This window comes from Anolis sagrei, chromosome 3, assembly GCF_037176765.1.
Source record: "Anolis sagrei isolate rAnoSag1 chromosome 3, rAnoSag1.mat, whole genome shotgun sequence".
Classification (NCBI taxonomy): domain Eukaryota; kingdom Metazoa; phylum Chordata; class Lepidosauria; order Squamata; family Dactyloidae; genus Anolis; species Anolis sagrei.
Window position 1 is genome coordinate 149529407 of NC_090023.1, and position 22618 is coordinate 149552024.

The 22618-nt window shown below is 46.6% G+C and overlaps 1 protein-coding gene across 1 annotated transcript; it reads right to left on the minus strand.

Annotated features, from left to right (window-relative positions):
- Positions 1-6313: 6313 nt before the first annotated feature.
- On the minus strand, positions 6314-11960 carry ZNF503 (zinc finger protein 503). The gene is made up of 2 exons (XM_060769112.2): positions 11123-11960; positions 6314-8350 (listed from the first exon to the last, which is right to left on the minus strand). Exons 1-2 carry the CDS (start codon positions 11549-11551, stop codon positions 6821-6823), a joined length of 1959 nt encoding a protein of 652 aa, XP_060625095.2. The 5' UTR covers positions 11552-11960; the 3' UTR covers positions 6314-6820.
- Between the last annotated feature and the right edge of the window lie 10658 nt (positions 11961-22618).

The window sequence follows — 22618 nt, forward strand, 5'->3', positions numbered from 1 at the left end:
ACCTCTGAGGATGCCTGCCATAGATGGAGGCGAAACGTCAGGAGAGAATGCTTCTGGAACATGGCCATTCAGCCCGGATATATAAACCTCATTTTCCTAGTTCCCAACATACCTCTCAATCTCTGAGGAAGCCTTCCATAGATGGAGGCGAAACGTCAGGAGAGAATGCTTCTGGAATATGGCCATACAGCCCGGATATATAAACCCCATTTCCTAGTTGCCAACAGACCCCTCAACCTCTGAGGATGCCTGCCATAGATGTAGGCAAAACGTCAGGAGAGAATGCTTCTGGAACATGGCCATACAGTCCGGATATATAAACCCCATTTTCCTAGTTCCCAACATATCCCTCAACCTCTGAGGATGCCTGCCATAGATGTAGGCGAAACGTCAGGAGAGAATGCTTCTGAAACATACAGCCCGGAAAACTCACAACAACACAGTGATTCCGGCCATGAAAGCCTTCGACAATACCCCCCCCCCCTCTCTCTCTCTTGTTCTGGAGTATAATCATTGCGAGAATAGGGTTTTCTCCCCAAAACAAGGCTCGGAGGGAGCTTGCTTGGTATGAATGTTGGGCGTAGGGAAACGTAGGGAAGCCACACTCTCTCAGCCTCAAAAGCCAAGACAATACCCTGAATAAGTCCTGCCAGGAAACCGGATAATAGGGTCACAAGTGGGAACGACTGCTAAGACATTTTTTTCTTTTTCAAAGAGAGTAGCCAATGAAATAATATGTTGTCGAAGGCTTTCATGGCCGGACTCGCTGGGTTGCTGTGAGTTTTCCGGGCTGTATGGCCATGTATATCTATTTATTTAATTAATTAATTATTTGCCATATTTATCCCTCTTAGCCCAGAGGCGACTCGGGGCGGTTTACACGTTCCAGAAGCATTCTCTCCTGACCTTTCGCCCACATCCATGGCAGGCATCCTCAAAGGTTGAGGGATCTAACTCTGAGGATGCCTGCTACAAATACGAGTGAAACGTCAGGAGAGAATGCTTCTGGAACATGGCCATACAGCCCGGAAAACTCACAGCAGCCCAATCAAATAATACTCGTTCAATGAAATGAATGAGAAAGCTCCAAAATATCACTGTTATGAAGTCGAGCAAACTCTCCATCACACATCAGGACATAACATTGTTCCTTTTGAATTCCCCTTCAAAATGTCCCCGAATTTATAAGCACTGAAGAAAAAAAGACTCCGAAAATTCTTGGTGTCTAGAACTTTACATTTTTTTGCCTTCTCAATCCTTATTACACTGCCGAAAAATGCATTATATGGTCAGTGTGGGAACATATAATGCAACTCAACCTGCATTCTATGGCTCAGTTCAAATTGTATTATGTATATATCATAACATATACAGTTTGATCTGTATTCTATGGTTCTGCAAAGACTATAATACGCTTCAAGCTTGAGAGCCCTTCCACAAAGCCATATAACCCAAAATATCAAGGCAGAAAATCCCACAATATCTGTTTGGAACTGGGTTATCTGAGTCCACACTGTCATATATCCCGATTCAAAGCATATAATCTGGGATTTTAATCTGTTGTGTGGAAGGGGCCAGCCTAAAAGACCAAGTCAAGTTTGAAAACCATTGCAATGCTATAAATTCGGGGGTTGGGAGGGGAAATAATAATAATAATAATAATAATAATAATAATAATAATAATAAAATATATCACACAAACCTAGACGCTTGGGAAATGTTCAACTTGTGATTTTGTGATACGAAATCCAGCATATAGATCTCATTTGCTGTGACATACTGTGTTTTTGTATCGGTAAAATAATAATAATAATAATAATAATAATAATAATAATAATAATAATAAATCACACAGTCCTAGACGCTTGGGAAATGTTCGACTTGTGATTTTGTGATACGAAATCCAGCATATAGATCTCGTTTGCTGTGACATACTGTGCTTTTGTCAGTAAAATGGTAATAATAATAGTAATATTAATAATAATAATAATAATAAATCACACAGTCCTAGACGCTTGGGAAATGTTCGACTTGTGATTTTTGTGATACGAAATCCAGCATATAGATCTCATTTGCTGTGACATACTATGTTTTTGTGTCAGTAAAATACTACTACTAATAATAATAATAATAATAATAATAATAATGGGGCAAAAATTCTTATTGCAAAGTGGAGAAACCAGTATCCACATTGGTTGCCTCCTGTCCAGAATCTATTATTCTTTTCCCTACTAGTAGTTTTGTTGGTTTGAGAACACCTCGAGGAAAATGCCTGGAAAAATAACAACAAACAATAGCAAACATTTTAAAGGCAAAAGGGGAGGGGGGAGGCACCCGTATCCCAGTCCAGTCCAGTGCTTTCTTATCCCAGCACCGCAAAAGAAACCAGCCTGAGCTTCCAACTGAGCAGGAGAGTTCGGGGTGCCGTTTAAATTAGGAATAGGTCTTGTGTGGTTTTCTTTTCGCCCTCTTCGTTTTCCCATCCCACCCACGGAGGGCCTTAAAAGGGGAGGGGGCTTTGGGGTGTTTCTCACCCGCCCCAATGCTCTCCAAACACTGACAGCCCCCTTTGGCCTCGCCCTTGAGGCCTAGCACTTTTACAAGAAGGAGATAACACCGCATTTCTTCCATTCTAAGGCGCACTTCTCCCCTAATATAGAAACATCTCTGGAAATGGGGTGCCTCTTAGAATCGCTGGTGTGCCTTAAGTGGTTTTGTTGGTGGTATTGAAAAGAAGATGCGTCTTATAAGTGAAGAAATAGGGGTATTTCCTAGACCACCTTAGGTTATAGTGTGATCTGACCACCACAATCACGAATTTTCTTTTGAGCTTGCCTTTCTATGCAACTCAGTACATAATCAAACATACTCTGAGGCTGGATCTACATTGATAATAATAATAATAATAATAATAATAATAATAATAATAATAATAATAATTTATTTAGAGACTAGATCTACACTGCCTTAAATAATAATAATAATAATAATAATAATAATAATAATAATGCTTTATTTAGAGCCCAGATCTACACTGCCCTATATTATAAAAATAGTCATATAATGCTTTATTTAGAGACCAGATCTACACTGCCTCATACAATAGTAGTAGTAATAATATAATGCTTTATTTAGAGCCCAGATCTACATGGCCCTAAATAATAATAATAATAATAATACTTTATTTAGAGCCCAGATGTACACTGCCTTATATAATAATAATAATAATAATAATAATAATAATAATAATAATAATATGCTTTAGAGTTCAGATCTACACTGCCCTATATAATAATATAATGCTTTATTTAGAGCCCAGACCTATACTGCCTTATATAATAATAATATAATGCTTTATCTAGAGCCCAGATCAATACTACCTTATATAATAATAATAATAATAATATAATGCTTTATTTAGAGCCCAGATCAATACTGCCTTATATAATAATAATAATAATAATGCTTCATTTAGAGCCCAGATCTACAATGCCTTATATGATAATAATAATAATAATAATAATAATAATGCTTTATTTAGAGCCCAGATCCACACTGACTTATATAGTAATAATAATAGTGTTTTATTTAGAGCCCAGATCTACACTGCCCTATATAATAATAATAATAATAATAATAATAATAATAATAATAATGCTTGATTTAGAGTCTAGATCTACACTGCCTTATATCCTAGTGCCCTTCCACACAGTCATATAACCCAGAATATCAAGGTCGAATAAACCACAATATCTGTTTTGAACTGGATTATTCCACACGGTCATATATCCCAGTTCAAAGCAGATAATATGGGATTTCATTTAGCTGTATGGAAGGGGCCCCAGGATCTGATCCTAGATTGTCTGGCAGTGGAGGCTCATATAATCCAGTTAAAAACAAATAATCATGGGATACAGGGTAGTGTAGATCCAGCCTCATATAATCCCGCTCAAAGCAGATAATCTGGGACCATACCCTGGGATATAGAGCAGTGTAGATCCAGCCTTTGGGATGTGTTGAGCGTTGAGGTTGCCAGATAATGCAGTTTGGACTGAATAATATGGTCAGTATAGACCCATGGAATGAATGGAGTTCAAACTGAGTTGTGTGGCTCTCGGCTGACCATAGAGTGGAGTCCAAATTGCATTCTTGTTGACAAGATAGACCCAGTCAAAGGCAGGCAGGCGGCTCTCCTTCCGGCTCATTCCGGATCCTTGTTTTTGGCTTTTGAGCCCTCGGAGAGAAAGTGGGATCCGGAGGGAAGGCTGGAAACATTTCCCCTCAATTCCATGTAAGATCCCGCCTTTTAGAGAAAAGCAAAGGCATGGGTTTGCAAGCTCTCTCTCCCGAGTCCCCATCTGCGTGGCTGAATGGAATGTAGAGTTCACCTCATCCGACACAAACAAACACCAACTAAAAAACCGGATCTTTTCGGTCGGTTGTGCCTCTTTTTGAGAGGCGTTTGGTGGAACAGAGGAAGAGGAAACAACCCCAAAAGAAAGCACTCTTTGGAGGAACGTAGGGGAAAAACCTGAGCCCATTTTCCAACCTGAAAGTCGATCGAACTCGCTTCGTTTCGGACGCCGAAACTTCTCCCAAAGAAGTCGGAGAACTCTTCTGTTTTTCTGCTCTTTTGCTAGCAATAATCCAAAGCGTTGTTTCGGCGTTTTAAACCGGGTTTTAGCATTTAAACAGCTCCTTCTAATGGAGGTGGTAAAGAAGAAGAACAACAACAGCAATACGAAACGAAATGCATTCACTTTTTGCCAGTTATAGGAGGAAAAAAAAAAAACATGGGGTGGTCACCAAACTTGAGAGCATTCTTCTGAGGATTGAATTGACTCAAAGTGAACACCTCACCCACCTCTAAAGCCCAGGTTGTATTTGTTATTATCACAAGTCCCCTGAAGGTGAGTTCCAAAGGGAAAAAAGGGAAAATCTGGTTTGGAATAGATCAAATATATCGAACTTTTAATCTTGGAAAGCAATACATTTGAAATACATGACGTCACCCCTGTTACTGCCCCTTCCACAGACAGGGTGGACGGAAAAAATTAAAAAATAGTTAAGTGTTCCTTAAGAAGAACCAAAATAAGGCAAAGGGAGCTTTTTTAAGAGGAGGGGGACATAGGCCACTTCAACACAGCTAAATAAAATTCCCCATTTTCTGCTTTGAACTGGATTATATGGCAGTGTGGACTCAGATAACCCAGTTCAAAGCAGAAATTGAGGGATCTTCTGCTTTGATAATCTGGGTTATATGACTGTGTGGAAGGGCCCTAAGGCTGGATCTACACTGCCCTATTTCCCAGGGTATGGTCCTAGGTTATATGCTTTGAACTGGATTGTATGAGGCTGGATCTACACTGATGTAATCCCAGAGTCTGATTCCAGATTATTTGATTTTAACTGGATTATATGATTCTCCACTCATATATGCCAGATCCATATATCCCAGATCCTGGGATACAGGGCAGTGTAGATCCAGGTTCCAAATAAAGCATTATTATTATTATTATTATTATTATTATTATTATTTTACTGACACAAAAACACAGTATGTCACAGCAAATGAGATCTATATGATGGATTTTGTATCACAAAGTCGAACACTTCCCAAGAGTCTATGACTGTGTGATGTATTATTATTATCATCATCATCATCAAAGCAGATATTGTGGGATTTCCTGCCTTGATATTCTGGGATATAGGACTGTGTGGAAAGGCCCAGAGCCTTGTCCTTAGGATTCTTTTCTTCCTGAAGACATACCAATAATAATAATAATAATAATAATAATAATAATAATAATAGTGTCCTAGACACTTGGGAAGTGTCCTACATGTGATCCAATACAACAGCCAGCAGAGTGTCTGTTGTGGAGTCACATTGTTGTGTGTAAAATAATAATAATAATAATAATAATAATAATAATAAATCACACAGTCCTTGGGAAGTGTTCGACAAATAATAATAATAAATAAATAAATAAATAAATCACACAGTCCTAGACGCTTGGGAAGTGTTCGACTTGTGATTTTGTGATACGAAATCCGGCATATAGATCTCGTTTGCTATGATATACTGTAGTTTTGTGTCAGTAAAATAATAATGATTATTATAATACCAATTGATTGCTTGTAGTGGCACACAACTTCCAAAAAATTTAATAATAATTGCAAATTGAGTGGCCAAACTAGACTCTTTAAAAAAGAAAAGAAAAATGCATTTAGGGGTATTTTTTTCCTCCCAGCCCACCCCCATTGAGACATACAATACAATCACAGCAATTGGAAAGTAACAAGAACAGCTCTATAAATTTTTTGTTTCCTTTTTTATTATTATTATTGATTTGTTTATATTCTACAACATGGGTGTTTCCTCCACTTTTTATCATCATCATCATCATCAATCATTCTTATTACTATTTTCCCGTCGATCTTCCTTTAAGAATATTCGAAGTTAAAGTAATGCACTTTTGTTGTTGTCTTTGTTGTTGTCGTTTCAAAGTCGCTGTCCCGCTTGAAGCTAACATAAATAAATACAGTGCCCATGGATCCAGTCCTGACGATGAACACTCTCTTTATATTTATATATATATCAAAAGGAGTCCCAATTGCAATGTCATTCTCACTCGGGAGTGAGTTAGGGAAAGAAGGAAGGAAGGAGGGAGGCTTGGTGTGTCTTGTTTGTGAGAGATGTTGCTTACTTAGAGATGCCTCTCTCTCTCTGTCTCCTTCTCCAAAGGTCCAAGACCCCCTCGATGTCCCTCCGCCCGCCCTCCAAAGCCCAGCAAAGTCCCCCCAGTCGTCGCCAGTCAACTCACTGGTATCCCAGGGCGGAAGCAGTGGTGAGTCTCTGCCCGTAGAGCGCGTAAGGGGAGTAGTAGGCTCCGGCGGAAGGCGCGGCGGCAGGGACGGGAACCGGGGCCCCGGGGGCCGGGAGCGGGCTCTTGGAGTAAGGATGGTAGCGGCTGCTGAGTCCCAAAGCGTGGTGCGGGCCGCGGAGGGCCGCCAACGCGGACGGGCCGCCTGAAGAAGCGGCGGAGGGGAGACTGTGCATGTGGCACGCCATGGCCGCCGCTGCTGCTGCCGCCGCTAAGGAACTGGAGCCTGGGTAACCCCCGAGCAGCTTGTCCGCCGAGGAGGCGCTTGGGAAGGCCGTGTGCGTCCGCAGGTGGCCCAGAAGCTCCTCCGAGGAGGCGAAGCGCTTGTCGCAGGGCCCGTTGGCCGAGACCCAGTTGCAGATGTGCGGCTGGGGGTCATTGGGGAGCAGGAAGCCGTACGGGTAGAGAGGGTGCCCGGCTAAGGAGGGCGGCCCCCCGCCGGAGTGGACGGCGTGCAGCGGGTGCGTCGGGTAGACCAGCGGAGGCGGGTAGCCCTGCTTGAGCGCCGCGTCGTGGGCGCAGGAGGCGGCGGCAGCGGCGCCGGTTAAGTGGCTGGCGCAATGGTAGCTCAAGCAGTACGGGTCGCGGCAGAGGCTGGCCGTCATCACCGACGGCGGGGACGCGCCCGCTAAAGGGCTCGAGCCGGAGGTCTTGCTGCTCCCGCCGCAGCTCAAGGTGCCCACCAAACCGGGCTTGGTGGGGTCCAAAGCCACGCCGGGGGGGAGGAACTGAGGCGCGTAGCTCGCGTAGCCTGGGTAACTCATCCCAGCCGGCGGGGGGAGCGGGAAAACGGCTTGTCCTGGTTTGTAGGGCGACACCGGAGCCACCAGGCCCGAGCTGAGCACCGAGGAGGAGCTCACCACGCCGCCGCCTCCGCACGGAGGAGACGAGGCGGAGGAGACAGAGGAAACCGACGAGGAGGAGGAAGACGACGAGGAGGAGGCGCCCCCGAGGAGGGATTTCGCGTTTGTGTCGTGGCCTTGGCTCAGTTCTGCTGTAATCCGCGCCGATTCCGTGCCTCCCTTCTCGCCGTTGCTGTCCTTCTTCTCCGCCGACTCGGTTTTACCCCCGTCGCCGGAGAGGAGTCCAGGGGAGCAGGCCGAGGCGCTGGAAGTGGGGCTGCCTGTCCTTGGCGTGAACGGCTGGCAGGTGGCGCTCGGCACCCGGAAGCCCGGCTTCTCGCCGCCGCCTCCGCCGCCGCCGCCTCCTCCGCCTCCTCCTCCGCCCGAGCCTCCCGTCCCCGAAGAGGACTCTTTCTTGTCCGACCCGGGCTTGGAGTAAGGCTTGAAGCTGGACTTGTCCTCTGCCCCGATGTCGCTGAGCTTCAGAGGGCCCGACTTGCTGGACTCTTTGTCGCCGCCGCTGGAAGTGACCGAGGAGAGCTTGGAGGAAGGCGAGGGGTCCGGCTTCCCGATCTGGGAGCAGGTCTGCGCCAGGAGCGCCAAGGGGCTCTTCTTCGCGTCCAGCTGCAAAAGGAACCCCCGGAAGGAGGAGGAAGAGGAAGAGGAGGAAAGAGACAAGGGACCAGAGTCAGAAAACAAGCTCAGGCAGACCCGGTCGGCCACCCCAGTCAACTTTCTGTTCCTAACGCCCCTTCTACACTACCATATACAAATCAGATCGTCTGCTTTGAAATAGATTAGATGGCAGACTCGGGGGCCCTTCCACACAGCCCTATATCCCAGAATATTAAGGCGGAAAACCCCACAATATCTGCTTTGAACTGTGTTATCCGAGTCCATACTCAGATAATGTGGGATTTTCTACTTTGCTATTCTGGGATATAGGGCTGTGTGAAAGGGCGCCCCAGAAAATCAAGGCAGGAAATCTACATTATCTGCTTTGAACTAGATATGAAGCCCCTTCCCCACAGATGTATAAAATCCCATATTATCTGCTTTGAACTGGGTTATATGGCGATGTGGACTCAAGGCCCTTCCACACAGCCCTATATCCCAGAACATTACGGCTGAAAATCCCATAATATCTGCTTTGAACTGGGTTATCTGAGTCCACACTCAGATAACGTGAGATTTTCTGCCTTGCAGATATTATGAGATTTCCTGCCTTGATATTTTGGGATATAGGGCTGTGTGAAAGGGCAGAAAATCTACATTATCTGCTTTGAACTGGATATGAAGCCCCTTCCCCATAGATGTATAAAATCCCATATTATCTGCTTTGAACTGGGTTATATGGCATTGTGGACTCAGGGCCCTCCCACACAGCCTTATATCCCAGAATATTATGTCGGAAAATCCCACAATATCTGCTTTGAAGTGGGTTATCTGAGTCCACACTGCCATATAATCCATTCTGGGATATAGGTCTGTGTGAAAGGGCGCCCCAGAAAATCAAGGCAAAAAATCTACATTATCTGCTTCGAACTTCCCCATAGATGTATAAACTCCCACATTATCTGCTTTGAACTGGGTTATGTGGCGATGTGGACTCAGGCCCTTTCTCACAGCCCTATATCCCAGAATATCAAGGCAGGAAATCCCAGTTTTGAACTGGGTTACCTGAGTCCCCACTGCCATATATTCCAGTTCAAAGCAGATAATGTGGAATTTTATTCAGCTGTGTGGAAGGGCTCCTTAGATAACCCAGTTCAAAGCAGATATTGTGGGACTTTCTGCCTTGTTGTTCTGGGTTATATGGCTGCGTGGAAGGGCCTTCATATAACCCAGTTCAAAGTAGATATTGTGGGATTATTGTTTGGATTATATGGCCTGGGCCCACCCTTTTTTACCCCATTATTTTGTCCACTCAGGAAACCTCTCTGGCCTCGAACCTGATATTACTTCTTACAGCCCTCCACACAGCCATATAACACAGAATATCAAGGCAGATCATCCACAATCTCTGTTTATGACTGGATTATCTGAGTCCACACTGCCACACAATCCAGTTCAATGTGGAAGGGGTCTTTGTATCAACTTTATTGACCTCCTTTTTCAGTTGGAGGACGACCCTAATTTCAGTATCAGTGGCCAAAAGACACGAGACACACCGAAGATTTAAGATCCCTTCCACACTGTTTTATATCCCTAGATTTGGTCCCAGATTATCTGCTTATCCCTTGGCCAAGGAGACTCATATAAAGCAAATAATCTTGGGCCAGATCCTGGGATATAGGGCAGCGTAGATCCAGCCTCTAGAACAATTAACCTTGCCTCTCTTTTGCTCCCCTCCAATCCAGCCTTTTGAGGTGGGGAAAGTGAGTTTTAGAATAGAATATATTAAAGTTATTATTAATATTATTATATTATATATTTATTATTAATAGTAATTAATATGTTTATTCATATGTCTCCCTGTAGGGACTCAAGATGGCTTTGCTGGCTCCTTCGGCCGCCTTCCTCGCCTCCTAAGCTGAAAGTTATTATTAATATTATTATAATATATTATATATTTATTATTAATAATAATAATTAATAGCTTTATTCATATGCCGCCATTCTCCCTGTAGATACTCAGGGTGGCTTTGCTGACTCCTTCGGCCACCTTCCTCGCCTCCCAAGCTGAAAGTTATTATTAAGATTATAATATATAATATATTTATTATTAATAATAATAATTAATAGCTTTATTCAAATGCCGCCATTCTCCCTGTAGGGACTCAGGGTGGCTTTGCTGGCTCCTTCGGCTGCCTTCCTCGCCTCCCAAGCTGAAAGTAGTAGTAGTAGTTGTTATTATTATATTTATTATTAATAATAATTATTAATAACTTTATTCATATGCCGCCATTCTCCCTGTAAGGACTCAAGATGGCTTTGCTGGCTCCTTCGGCCGCCTTCCTTGCCTCCCAAGCTGAGTCCCGAAGCCATGCCCTGGGGCTTAAACCCCCCCCCCACCGACCCCCCCCCCCCCCCTTTCCCTTCGTCTCCCTATGGCAGCACAGAGACTCGGGTCCCGGGCGGTTCCCCCTGAGAACAACTCGACACAGACTCCCTTCCTCCCACCCCACCTATTGGGAAAGACTTCAGGGCGCTGGATTACAAAACCCACACAAGGGTGGGGCGTGGGGGGGGGGGGGGGAGAAGGGGAAAGCGGGCGAACCTCTGGATTCCATTGCGAATTCCAAAGGAGGGAAGCTCGGGTGGGAGAACTGCGAGAAAGTCGCGTCGCAACCACTTCCGCTGACTCCCGGGACCCAAAGCAGGGTTTGGAGGCCGCATTTCCCTGCGCAAGGGCTCCCAGAGATCACAGACCCTCTCCCTCCCTCCCTTCCTTACCTCAATGGGGCTGACGGGCGTGGAAGGCAAGGGCTGGAGGTACTCGGGGTGCAAAATGTGCCCCGTCCGCGCCGTGAGCATTTTCAAGACTTTGATGGGGAGGCGGTTCGCCTGGCGCAAAGGGTCCGAGGGGGGCACGGCGTGGAAGAAAGGATGGCCCGCCGAGGCGCTGCTGCTGCTGCTTCTGCTGCTGCTACTGCCAAGGCTGCTCCCTCCTCCTCCTCCTCCGTAGGTCGGATCCCCCGAGTGTCCGCCTGGCCACGCAAGATCGCAGCCGACGCTGCTGCTGCTGTTGCTGCTGTTCCCGAGATCTCTGGCGCCTCCTCCTCCGCCTCCTCCTCCTCCTCCTCCCGCCGCCTCTGCTGCTCCTCCTCCTCCTCCTCCGTGCTGACTACTTCTTACGGCAGAAAGCGAGGGGGATGTAATCATGACCCAAAGCCTGGCATTGAAAGCTGGCGGGGAGGGAGGCGAAGCAGGGAGAGGGGGGGCTCGATCCCCTCTTTTCTCTCCCGCTGGGGGGGAAAAATAGTATAGGACCGACTCCTCCAAAGGCAGGCAACTGGGAGAGGCAGCGAGGGGTCCCACTCTGCTCACTCTCTCTCTCTTTCCGCAGCCAGGCCGGGCCTTCCTCTCTCTCTCTCTCTCCTCCTCCTCCTCCGCTGCGAGGATTGCGAGCCTCCTCCTCCGCTGCCCAGCCCGCCTCGGCTCTGGCGAAGGCAGCTCACTTCAAAAGGCAGCTGAATTAGTCGGGAGATTAAAGCCTTTGCCGCCTTCCAATCAAATGGGACCCCGAGGTGATTGGAGGGTCAAGGGGATGTGACGTCACCGCCCCCTTCTTCAGGGGCTTTTCCACCGCCCTCCCTTCCCTCCTTCCCTCCCTTTCAGGGGCCGCCTCTCCCGCCCTGTCTGCCTGTCTTTTAATGGCCTTTCTTCCCTTCTTCCCTTCTCTTCCTTTCTTTCTTTCTTCTTCGGCTTCCCCTCCTCCAACTCTGTCTCTTTAAGGGCAGGATGGATGGGCTTGGCGTCAGTTTGGTGTCTCACGTTGGACACTCCGCATCTATCTATCTATCTATCTATCCATCTATCTACCTACCTATCTACCTACCTACCTACATATAGATCTATCTATCTATCTATCTATCTATCTATCTATCTACATACCTACCTACCTATATTATCTACCTACTTACCTACCTATCTACCTATAGATCTACCTACCTATCTACCTATCTACATATAGATCTACCTACCTACCTACCTACCTATATTATCTACCTACCTACCTATCTATCTACATATAGATCTATCTACCTACCTACCTATATTATCTACCTACCTATCTACATATAGATCTATCTATCAATCCACCTACCTACTTACCTATATTATCTACCTACCTACCTATCTATCTACATATAGATAGATCTATCTGTCTATCTGTCTGTCTATCTATCTATCTATCTATCTATCTATCTATCTGTATATGTACTATGCAGTCATGCCGGCCACATGACCTTGGAGGTGTCTACGGACAACGCGGCTATTCGGCTTAGACATGCAGATAAGCACCACATCCCAGAGTCGGACACGACTGGTGTTAATGTCCTGGGACAACCTTTACCTTTACCTATATATATATTTGCATCCAGTGTGTGTCTGTGTGTGTTGACAGTACAAAGCACCCTTTTGAGTGCCTTAGGAAAGCCCATCTTTTCAGGGCCCTTTTTCACTCCTTCAGGACGCAAATAAAAGAAATCGCCCTCACCCTCATCAACTTTGTGATGAGCTCCCTCTGTCAGCTCCAGCTCCCCATTGCGGGGACATGAGAGAAGCCTCCCACAAGGATGGTCAAACATCCAAACGTCCAGGCGTCCCCTGGGCAACGTCTTTGCAGATGGCCAATTTTCTCAAACCAAGTTGCTCCTGACACCGCAAAAATAATAAACTTTGCGATTTTATATTCTTATTCTTTCAAGCTTTTTTGAGCTTCTCCTCCTGCGCGACTCCAACTAGAGAACTGAAACGAGTCGAAGCCCCGCCCATCCGGACGGCGGTGGCAACACTGACAGGCGCCGCGCGGGGATTGGTGGAAGCGCGAATCACGTGCCGCAGAAGCCCCGCCCCCTCTCCTTTTCAAAGGCGGGAGGAGGGGGAGGGAGAAAGGGAGGGGGGAGCGCGCGATCGGGAGCCCTTCTTCTCCTCCTTCATCAGTTGTCAATGCTCCCCAACCGCAATCAATCAGTTATTTGTCAGCCCCTGTCAATCCTCCCTTGATTTATGTCAGGTTTTGTTGCTGATTACAAGCCTAGTGCGACTTGAAGGAAGAAAGAGCGGGCGGAGGAGGGAGGGGGGGAGGAGGGGAGGCAAGGAAGCCGAGGCAGAGACAGGCAGGAAAGGAAAGGCAGGGCAAAGACGGACGGACGGCTTCCCCTTTGGAAAAAAGAGCCCTTCCGCTTAGAGAGGGAATCGCTCTCCCAGGGAAGGCGATTTGGGTGCCCAAGAGGGTGACCCAGAGGAGGAGGAAGAGGAAGAGGAACGTTCCCTATCTTGTCCCGACCTTAGAGTCGAAGCCTGTCCCTTATTTCCAACCCCGTTCTGCTCAATCGGGGACGTTTCACACCCCAAAACATGTTTTCTGAGGAAATCGACCAGGCCAGAGTACCATCTCACGCCCCCCCCCCTTCTCTCTCTCTTTCGAAGTCAAACTCCGCAGGACTGGAGTCAAATGCGCTCGGACAGGCTTCAAGAGGAAAGCCTGAGGCTCGCTCCTGAGTCAACGTCAATCAAAGGAAGGGCTGGGAGACTGACCGAGTTGATGCCAGATTTATGGAAAGCGCGCGTGGAAAGGGGGGGGGGGGGGAAGAGGGGGAGGAGGAAGGAGCATTATTGAAATTTTATCGCCAATCCGTCTCTCAATCGGCTGCCACGGCGGAAGGTTTGAAAGGGGATGAAGATTGACGTCTGGAGGAGACTTCTTGCGAAAGGCCGAGGCGGGAGAGAAAGAGCGCCGGGCCTCGAGGGAGAAGCGGAGCCGCCCTAGTGATCCTCCTCTTCCTCCTCTTCTTTCTCCTCTTCTTCTTCTTCCTCCTCCTCCTCTTATTCCTCCTCCTCTTCTTCTTCTTCCTCCTCCTCCTACTCTTCTTCTTCTTTCTCCTCTTCCTCCTCTTCTTCCTCCTCCTCTTCTTCTTTCTCCTCCTACTCTTCTTTCTCTTCCTCCTCCTCCTTTTCTTCTTCTTCCTCTTCCCTTCTTCTTCTTCTTGCTCCTCCTCTTCTTCTTCCTCATCCTCTTTTTCTTTCCCCTCCTCCTCTTCCTCCTCCTCTTCTTCTTCCTCTTTCTCCTCCTCCTCCTCCTCCTTTTCTTCTTCTTCTTCTTCTTCTTCTTCTTCTTCTTCTTCTTCTTCCTCCTCCCTTCTCCTCCTCCTCCTCCTCCTCTTCCTCTTCTTCTTCTTTCTCCTCCTCTGTAGGAATATCACTCCTTAGCTATCGGCAAAGCCCACTCTCCCACGGGAAAGGGTCTCCCCGGAGGGAAATCGATAGCAAAACCGACCTTTAAAGCGGCATCAGCACACTTCCCTGACTTTTTCCTAGGCTGCGGATTCCCCCCTCGCTCGGTTCAATGCCCAAACGCAGCCCAAGCTTGTTTTCTTTTCGACAGCCTCTCCCTTTACCTTAAGGCGCCCTTGGAAGAAAGTCTATTCTCCTCTTAGCAGGGCCCCGAATCATTCAATAGCAGGGATATTTTTCCCCCGCGGTCTCAGTTTGGGAAAGGGAAAACACCCCTGACGTGGGTGGACGAGGCCGGGACACTTTCTGAACCTTCTCGTCGAAGGGTCGAGCCTGGCAACAGCTCTTTTGGGCCGCAGGGCTTGTTGGGAGGCCTCTTTTCCGACCCCCAAATCCCCTCTCTGCCCCTCTTGCCCCTCTTTTTAAAATCGGACACTAAGAAGAAGGGCGACAAGAAAAAGTAGGAGAGTGGATTGAAATCCGCAGTGGGCCAGAACTCTAGTTAGTACCATTTGGCTGATATTGAGCCACAGTATTAGTATGTTGTCGAAGGCTTTCATGGCCGGAATCACTAGGTTGCTGTGAGTTTTCCGGGCAGTATGGTCATGTTTCAGAAGCATTCTCTCCATAGATGTGGGCGAAACGTCAGGAGAGAATGCTTCTGCAACATGGCCATACAGCCCGGAAAATTCACAGCAACCCACTGTATTATTATTGCTATTATTATTATTATTTACATGTACCTAACATCACAGCACACATGCACATTAGATCCAAGTGTCTAGGATTCATCTCTGAATGTCGGGCTCTTCCCAAGGACCTAGGATTTAGCCCTTTGCTCTTCTTTTCCTTCTCCTTCTCCTTCTCCTTCTTCGAGACACAACAAGATGAGTCCACATCACAAAAGATCACTCTGCTGTCTGTTGTATTGGATCACACGTCGGACTATTATTATTATTATTATTATTATTATTAATACTATTATTATTAATAATAATAATAATTAGAAGAAAAAGAACAAAGGGCTATATCCTAGGCTCTTGGGAAAAGCCCAATAATAAAATTTATTAGTGTTGTTTATTACTATTAATACTATTAATATGAATAATAACATTAATATTATTAATAATTTTATCGTTATTTATTATTAATATTAGCCATACTATTTATATTAATAATATTTCTAGTATTATGAATTATAATACTAATAAATAACAATAATCAATTTGATTTAATACCCAGCTCTCTTTTTGGCTCCAGGCGGGGCACAACATAGTGGAAACACATCCATAACAGCACACATTCAGATATACATGACACAATAAACATAGAATGTGATTCTAAAATTCATAGTTTAAAACTGACTGGGGGCTCCTTCCACAGAGCTGTATAAAATCCACATTGAATCGGATTATATTGCAGTGTGGACTCAGATAACCCAGTTCAAAACAGATACTGTGGATTATCCATATTCTGGGCTACATGGCTGTGTGGAAGGGCCTGAGGAAATCAGGGCCCTTCCACACAGCCCTATATTTCAGAATATTAAGGCAGAAAATCCCACAATATCTGCTTTGAACTGGGTTATCTGACTCCACACTCAGACAATGTGAGATTTTCTGCCTTGATATGATATAGGGCTGTGTGGAAGGGCCCTAAGTCTTCCGGCAGGTCATTCCACAGATTTGGGGTGGCCTATGAAAGGGTCAATAATGTTTTCCACTTTCAGAGTAACATCCACTGATTTCGAATCAAGACTCGAATCGTTCCAATAAGTATATGATGTTGTCGCAACAAAAGCGAGGTCAACTCAGGATTGGGATCCTTTACTTGAGAGTAAGGGCGCTTTATTTTCCTGTTTGAAGGGCGGAAAGGGGATACTTCCATAAACGTGTTTCAGTTTGGAAGCTTCAAGAGATCCTGGTTGGGAATCTTAGGGGAAAACGTGTATGTCGGAGCTCTGGCTACAAAAGGAAAATATCTTTGGGAAGGCAAATGTGGCCGAATGACCTCCTGCTCCTTCCGGCGTCTTTATCATCCTTGTCCACTTCGAGGGGCGGGTGGGATCTAGCGTGGAGAGCCTCCTTCTCGCGGCCAAGACACCCCCGGGGGCTTCTCCCCCTTCGAGAACCGTGTCAAAGCCACTCCAACGGATGCCCCCCTCCCCTCCCCTCCCGGTTCCGTCCTTTCTTTTGTTGTCAAGCCCCGGTGATCGATAGAGAGCCGTAAAAGTGAGGCAGAAAGGAAGGAGGGAGGGAGGCGAAGGCAAACCAGAGCGCCAGCCCCCGTCCGACCTATTCTTCATCGGCGTTCATTTGCATGAAAGTGCTTCGAACAGCTGTTTTCCTTACAAAAACCGGGGAGACTTCTCTCTGTTTACTCGCTGTATTTGTCCTGCCTCCCGGGGTGAAAGGACGGCAAGATTAATGGTCTGGAGGGAGAGTTACATGTGGGAAAGGCGTTTGCCCCCCCCCCCCTCCTCCTCTTTCAGAGTTGAAACTAGGCCTTGGGGTCCTTCCAAACCGGGTGATCCACGGGACACGTGTAAAACCACCCTCAGAGAGAGACAGACAGAGAAAAGCTGTCAAAGATCTGGGATCATTTGAGACAGGCCTTCTCTCTGCCCCGCTTGGTGGGCCTTTTCGGTGGCTGCTCCTTCCCAAGAGAAACCAGGAGGGCTTATCCTTGCTTTCTCAAAGACATTGAGGAGAGGGTGGGGGTGGGATTTTGCAGCGGTTGGTAAGTTGCTGTGTGTTTTCCGGGCTGTATGGCCATGTTCAAGAAGCATTCTCTCCTGCATATATGGCAGGCATCCTCAGAGGTCTTGAGATATATAAACCCTGGTCATTCCACAGATATATAAACCCATTTTCCTACTTCCAACAGACCTCACTACCTCTGAGGATGCTTGCCATAGATGCAGGCGAAACGTCAGGAGAAAATGCTTCTAGAATAGTGGTTCTCAACCTGGGGTCCCCAGATGTTTTTGGCCTTCAACTTCCAGAAATCCCAACAGCTGGTTGAGATTTCTGGGAGTTGTAGGCCAAAAACATCTGGGGACCCCAGGTTGAGAACCACTGCTCTAGTACATGGGCATATAGCCCGGAAAAACCTACAACAACCCGGTGATTCCGGCCATGAAAGCCTTCGACAATACATATATAAACCCAATTTTTCTAGTTCCCAACAGACCTCTCAATCTCTGAGGATGCGTGCCAAAGATGCAGGCGAAATGTCAGGAGAGAATTTTTCTGGAGCATAACCATAAAAGCCCAGAGAACACATAACAAACGAGTGATTCCAGCTATGAAAGCCTTCGACAATATCTATCTCTTTTTTCCTTTCTCTCTCTTGTTCTGGAGTATAACCATTGCAAGAATAGGGGTTACTCCCCTTTTTTGAGTTCTGAATGCCATTCTAACTGTATTTGAGAACTTTAGATCCATCCACGAAAATTCAGTTGGAGGAGAGAGGGCGGGTTATAAATATATTATTATTATTTATTATTATTAAAATTGTAATTGCTTTGTATTAAATTGCTATTCCACTGTGTGGTTGTTAGCCACCTTGAACCCCCACTGGGATGTCAATAAAGTGTTGTGTGGTTTCTGGGGTGTATAGCCGGACTCTAGCAGCATTTTCTCCTGACGTTTCGCCTGGACCTGTGGCCTTCGGACTGTACAAAGTTAATAATAATAGTAATAATAATAATAGTAATACAATTATTAAAATTGTAATTGCTTTGTATTAAATTATCACTCCATTGTATGGTTAACCACCTTGAACCCCCACTGGGATGTCAATAACGTGTTGTGTGGTTTCTGGGCTGTATGGCCGGACTCTAGCAGCATTATCTCCTGACGTTTTGCCTGCATCTGTGGCCTTCGGATTATACAAAGTTAATAATAATAATATATATAATATTAATATTAATAATAGGGGTTAGGGAAACGGTAGGCAGTGGATGGGGGGGAAAGAGGACTGTTTTCAGCTTTCCCAGGAGCGAAAGCAGACAAGACCATTTGCAACTTCAAGGGGGGCCTTTAAGGTATCATTTCCACCCAATAAACCTGCAAACGCGAGCTTTTGGAAAAGGGTGGAAAGATAAACACAAGGGTGCCTCAAAGGTCAGCCTCGGAGCAATGTTTCCTGAAAGTTCTTCTTCCCTTCTTCTTCTTCCTGTCCTTTGCTGGCAGTGTGTGTGTGTGTGTGGGGGCTCCTCCGCACCTCAAAGGAGTAAAACAAACGCTGCAAGAGCTTCTTTGGACTTCCTCTCCTTTGCCCCGCTCCTCTCTTTTTGGGGAATCTATTTGACCAAAGTGGGGGGCAATTCCTTGTTTTGGGGGGAGGACAGAGAAAGAGAGGGGGAAAAATAATTAGCCAGGGCCAGCCCACACTTTCGTTTACCTACCAGCTCTTGGCCAAGATGTCAAGCCGATTTTATTTGCACACAATGGAAACGATTTATTTTCACTGAAGAAGGAGGAGAAGAAGAAGCCGAGGAGAAAGGAGTGGAGGAGGAGGGAGAGAGAGAGAGAGAGAGAGGGGCGGCGGTGGAAAAGTTTGCCCATGCCTTGAACTATTCACTGTCGAGATGGCTAATCAGTATTGAGGCTGGAGGGCAATCGGGCAGCTTTTCAATGCGGCGCGCCTTTCATCTCAAGCTGGATGGAGGCGCTCAATTAAAACCCTATCAGTTTGTAAGTAAATCAACGCCTATCAAAGTTGTCACATCAAACAAAACGATTATTATTGCGGCCCGCCTCCCCTATTAATCTCCTTCGAAAATAATCCGCTTGACAGGTCAGACGGGTGAGCGGCAAAACCTGGCCGGGATCGCCGCATGCCGGCCTTTTCTCCGCCCTCGGGGCCCAAGGGAGGGGTCCTTCAGGCGCCCACGCAGGCACCCCAGACCCGGACGGAGACCCGCCGCGCTTCCCCTCCGGGCGCCCCGCGAGTTTGGGACTCCCGAGGACTTTCCCCGGAGGTTTGGCAGTTGGCACAACTCCTTGCAATGTCGGAGAGCGGCGGAGGAGTGGGCGGAAGGGGCTCCGCAGTCTCCCAACACAAACAGATAGTAAGGACAGGCCCAGGCACCCCTGACTCCGACTCCTTCCCAGTCCCCTCTTTTTCTCGGGGCTTTTCGGGCTTCCAGGCGCCTCGGGTGCAGCGCGAAATCGGGTGGACGGCGGCGGATCAGCCAGATCTTGGGGGGAACAACACACAAAGTAGACGGCTTCGAAAGGCTTGTCAAATAAATGGAGGGAGAGAGAAAGAGTGGAGAGAGAGAGGAGAGAGAGATTGAGAGAGAGTGAGAGAGAGAAGACACACCACCGCCCTTCTTCTTTCTGCGGGGAAGCCAGGGGTCTCTGCCTCCGCCTGGAAGAAGGAAGGAAGGAAGGATCTGCAAAGGCAGCGAGGAAAATGAAAATATCCCTTCACTTCAGATCCATCTCTTTCCTTTGGTGGGCTGAGCTGGGCTTTATTATACCCCAACGTTGGAGGGAACCTTTTCTCTAAAGCGGTGTAGGTGCCTATTTTTTTAAGCCCGGCCGAAAGAAAGGAAAGAGAAAGAAGAGAAGGGAAAGAGGGGGGGGGGGAGCGGGTGAAAGGAAAGACAGAGAGAAAGAATGGAAAGGAATGGAAAGGAAAGAGAGAAAGAAAAAGAGAAGGGAAAGAGAAAGAGGGGGAAAGGAAGCGAGTGAAAGGCAGGAGAGAAAGAATGAAAAAGAATGGAAAGGAAGGGGAGGGAAAGGAAAGAGAGAAAGAAAGAAAAAGAAGTGAAAGGAAAGAGGGGGGAAGGAAGCGGGTAAAAGGAAAGAGAGAGAGAGAAAGAAAAGAAATGGAAAGGAGAGAAAGAAAGGAATGGAATGGAAGGGGAGAGAAAGAGAGAAAGAAAAAGAAGGGAAGGGAAAGAGAGGGGGAAGAAAGCGGGTGAAAGGAAAGAGAGAGAGAAAGAAAAAGAATGGAAAGGAAAGAGAAAAGAAAGGTAGGAGAGGGAAAGCAAAGAGAGAGAAAGAAAAAGAAGGGAAAGGAAAGAGAGAGGGGGGATGGAAGTGGGTGAAAGGAAAGAGAGAAAGAAAAGGAATGGAAAGGAAAGAGAAAGGAAAGGGAGGAGAGGGAAAGCAAAGAGAGAAATAAAGAAAAAGAAGGGAAAGGAAAGAAATAGGGGGGAAAGAAGTGGGTGAAAGGAAAGAGAGAAAGGAGAGGATGAGATAGGAAGGAAAGGGAAAAGAGAAAGGGAAGGGAAAGGGAAGGAAAGAGAAAGGAAGGAAGAGAAAGAAGAGAAAGAGAAAAGAAAGTGATGAGATGGAAAAGGAAGGGAAAGGAGAGAAGGGGAAGGGAGGGAAGGACAGGGAAAGGAAAGAGGGAGAAAGAAAGGGAAGGGAAAGGAAGAAAGAGGAAGGAAGGAAGGAAGGAAGGAAAGAAGGAAGGAAGGAAGGAAGGGACGAGAGGAAGGGAAGGGAGGCAATCAGGAACTGGCAGGAGGAACTGAGAACTGATTTTTTTTTCCTATCAGGAGCGACTTGAGAAACTGCAAGTCGCTTCTGGTGTGAGAGAATTGTCCGTCGGTAAGAATGTTGCCTAAGGGACGCTCGGATGTGTTACCATACTACGAGAGGCTTCTCTCATGTCCCCGCACGGGAAGCTGGAGCTGACAGAGGGGAGCTCACCCCGTTGAGAGCTGATGAAGATGCGCCTTGCTCATCCTGATGGCAATCCAACTTGTGGTGCTTTAAACTCGAGACTGAAAAAAATCTCTAGTCGTTTGTACCGATTGGCAGGCCCTCGACCAGATACAAACCAGCAGCTCCCAGTTGAAGGCAGGTGAAGGGCTGGAAGGGGATGCTCTTTTCCAGTTTCAGCCCAAGTTTTGCCTTCTGAAGGACTTCCCTATTATAATATCTGATTTTAGGTTGAAGGGCTATTTATAGTATTCAGTGGCACCAAAGTGAGCAGGAGAAATCCCTCCCAAGTTTATCTTTCGGACCTGTTTGAGGACTACAGGACTGGCCAGATCCCCTCCTGCTTTACTTTATGGCTGGAGAAAGAAATAAAATAAACACAGATATTTTTTTCCACGAGTAAAGTTAGAAATGAAGTATATTGTGTGATTTCTGGCCTGTATGGCTAGGGTTAGGGTTAAGGATCTGCCTAAAATAAGGTAGAATGGAAAGCCCGGCTCCTTTGATGCCTTTGACGCTCCCCTCCTTCATAACCCTAACCCCCCAAATTCCAGTGACAAATGCCCCCCAGGACCCATTTGTCACTGGGGACTCTCCTTTAGTGACGTGGGAAATCATTTCCTCCCCCCCCCCCTTCCCAAGATTGTCCCGGGGATGATGGATCATTGCGTTGAGTCGCAGCAAGGCAAGGGGGGGGGGGGGAGAAGAGCAGCAAAGTGCGGCATGATCTATAATGATGTAATATATACATTAAAAGGGTGTCTGGATGATCAGAGTTTGGGTAAAAAAAAATGTAAAAGGGCTTTTTTATATATTTTTTGATGGATAACCGGGGTTGCTGTTTTTCTGCGCGGCCTGTCAGGGCCTGACACAATGCTTGAATTATTAGGGCAGAGAAGGGCAACCATAAATTCCCCGCGTCAGGCAAAAAAACCTCTCTTTATTGTCTGCGTGATGGATGGGCCTCCGGACGAGACACCAAATACTTCGTATCGCCCTTAAATGGGGAACACATTTTCCGCGGCCATAATTCATGTTTTTTAAATAGAAAGTTTGAAATGCCGGCCTATATTTCAACGGGGCCCCTGACATATTTATGAATCACTCCTCGGCATGCAAATATAATTATTTAAAGCGCCGCGCTTGACATATGGGCTGGCGGTGGAGGAGCCAAAGGAGGCAGAGTTGGGGGGACTTCTTCCCTTTGGAAGAAGCCTTCGGAATGGAAACTGAGGAGAAGAAGTGGGGAGAGGGAAGAGGAGAGAGAGGGAGAGAGAGAAAGAGAAAGAGAAAGAGAGAGAGAGAG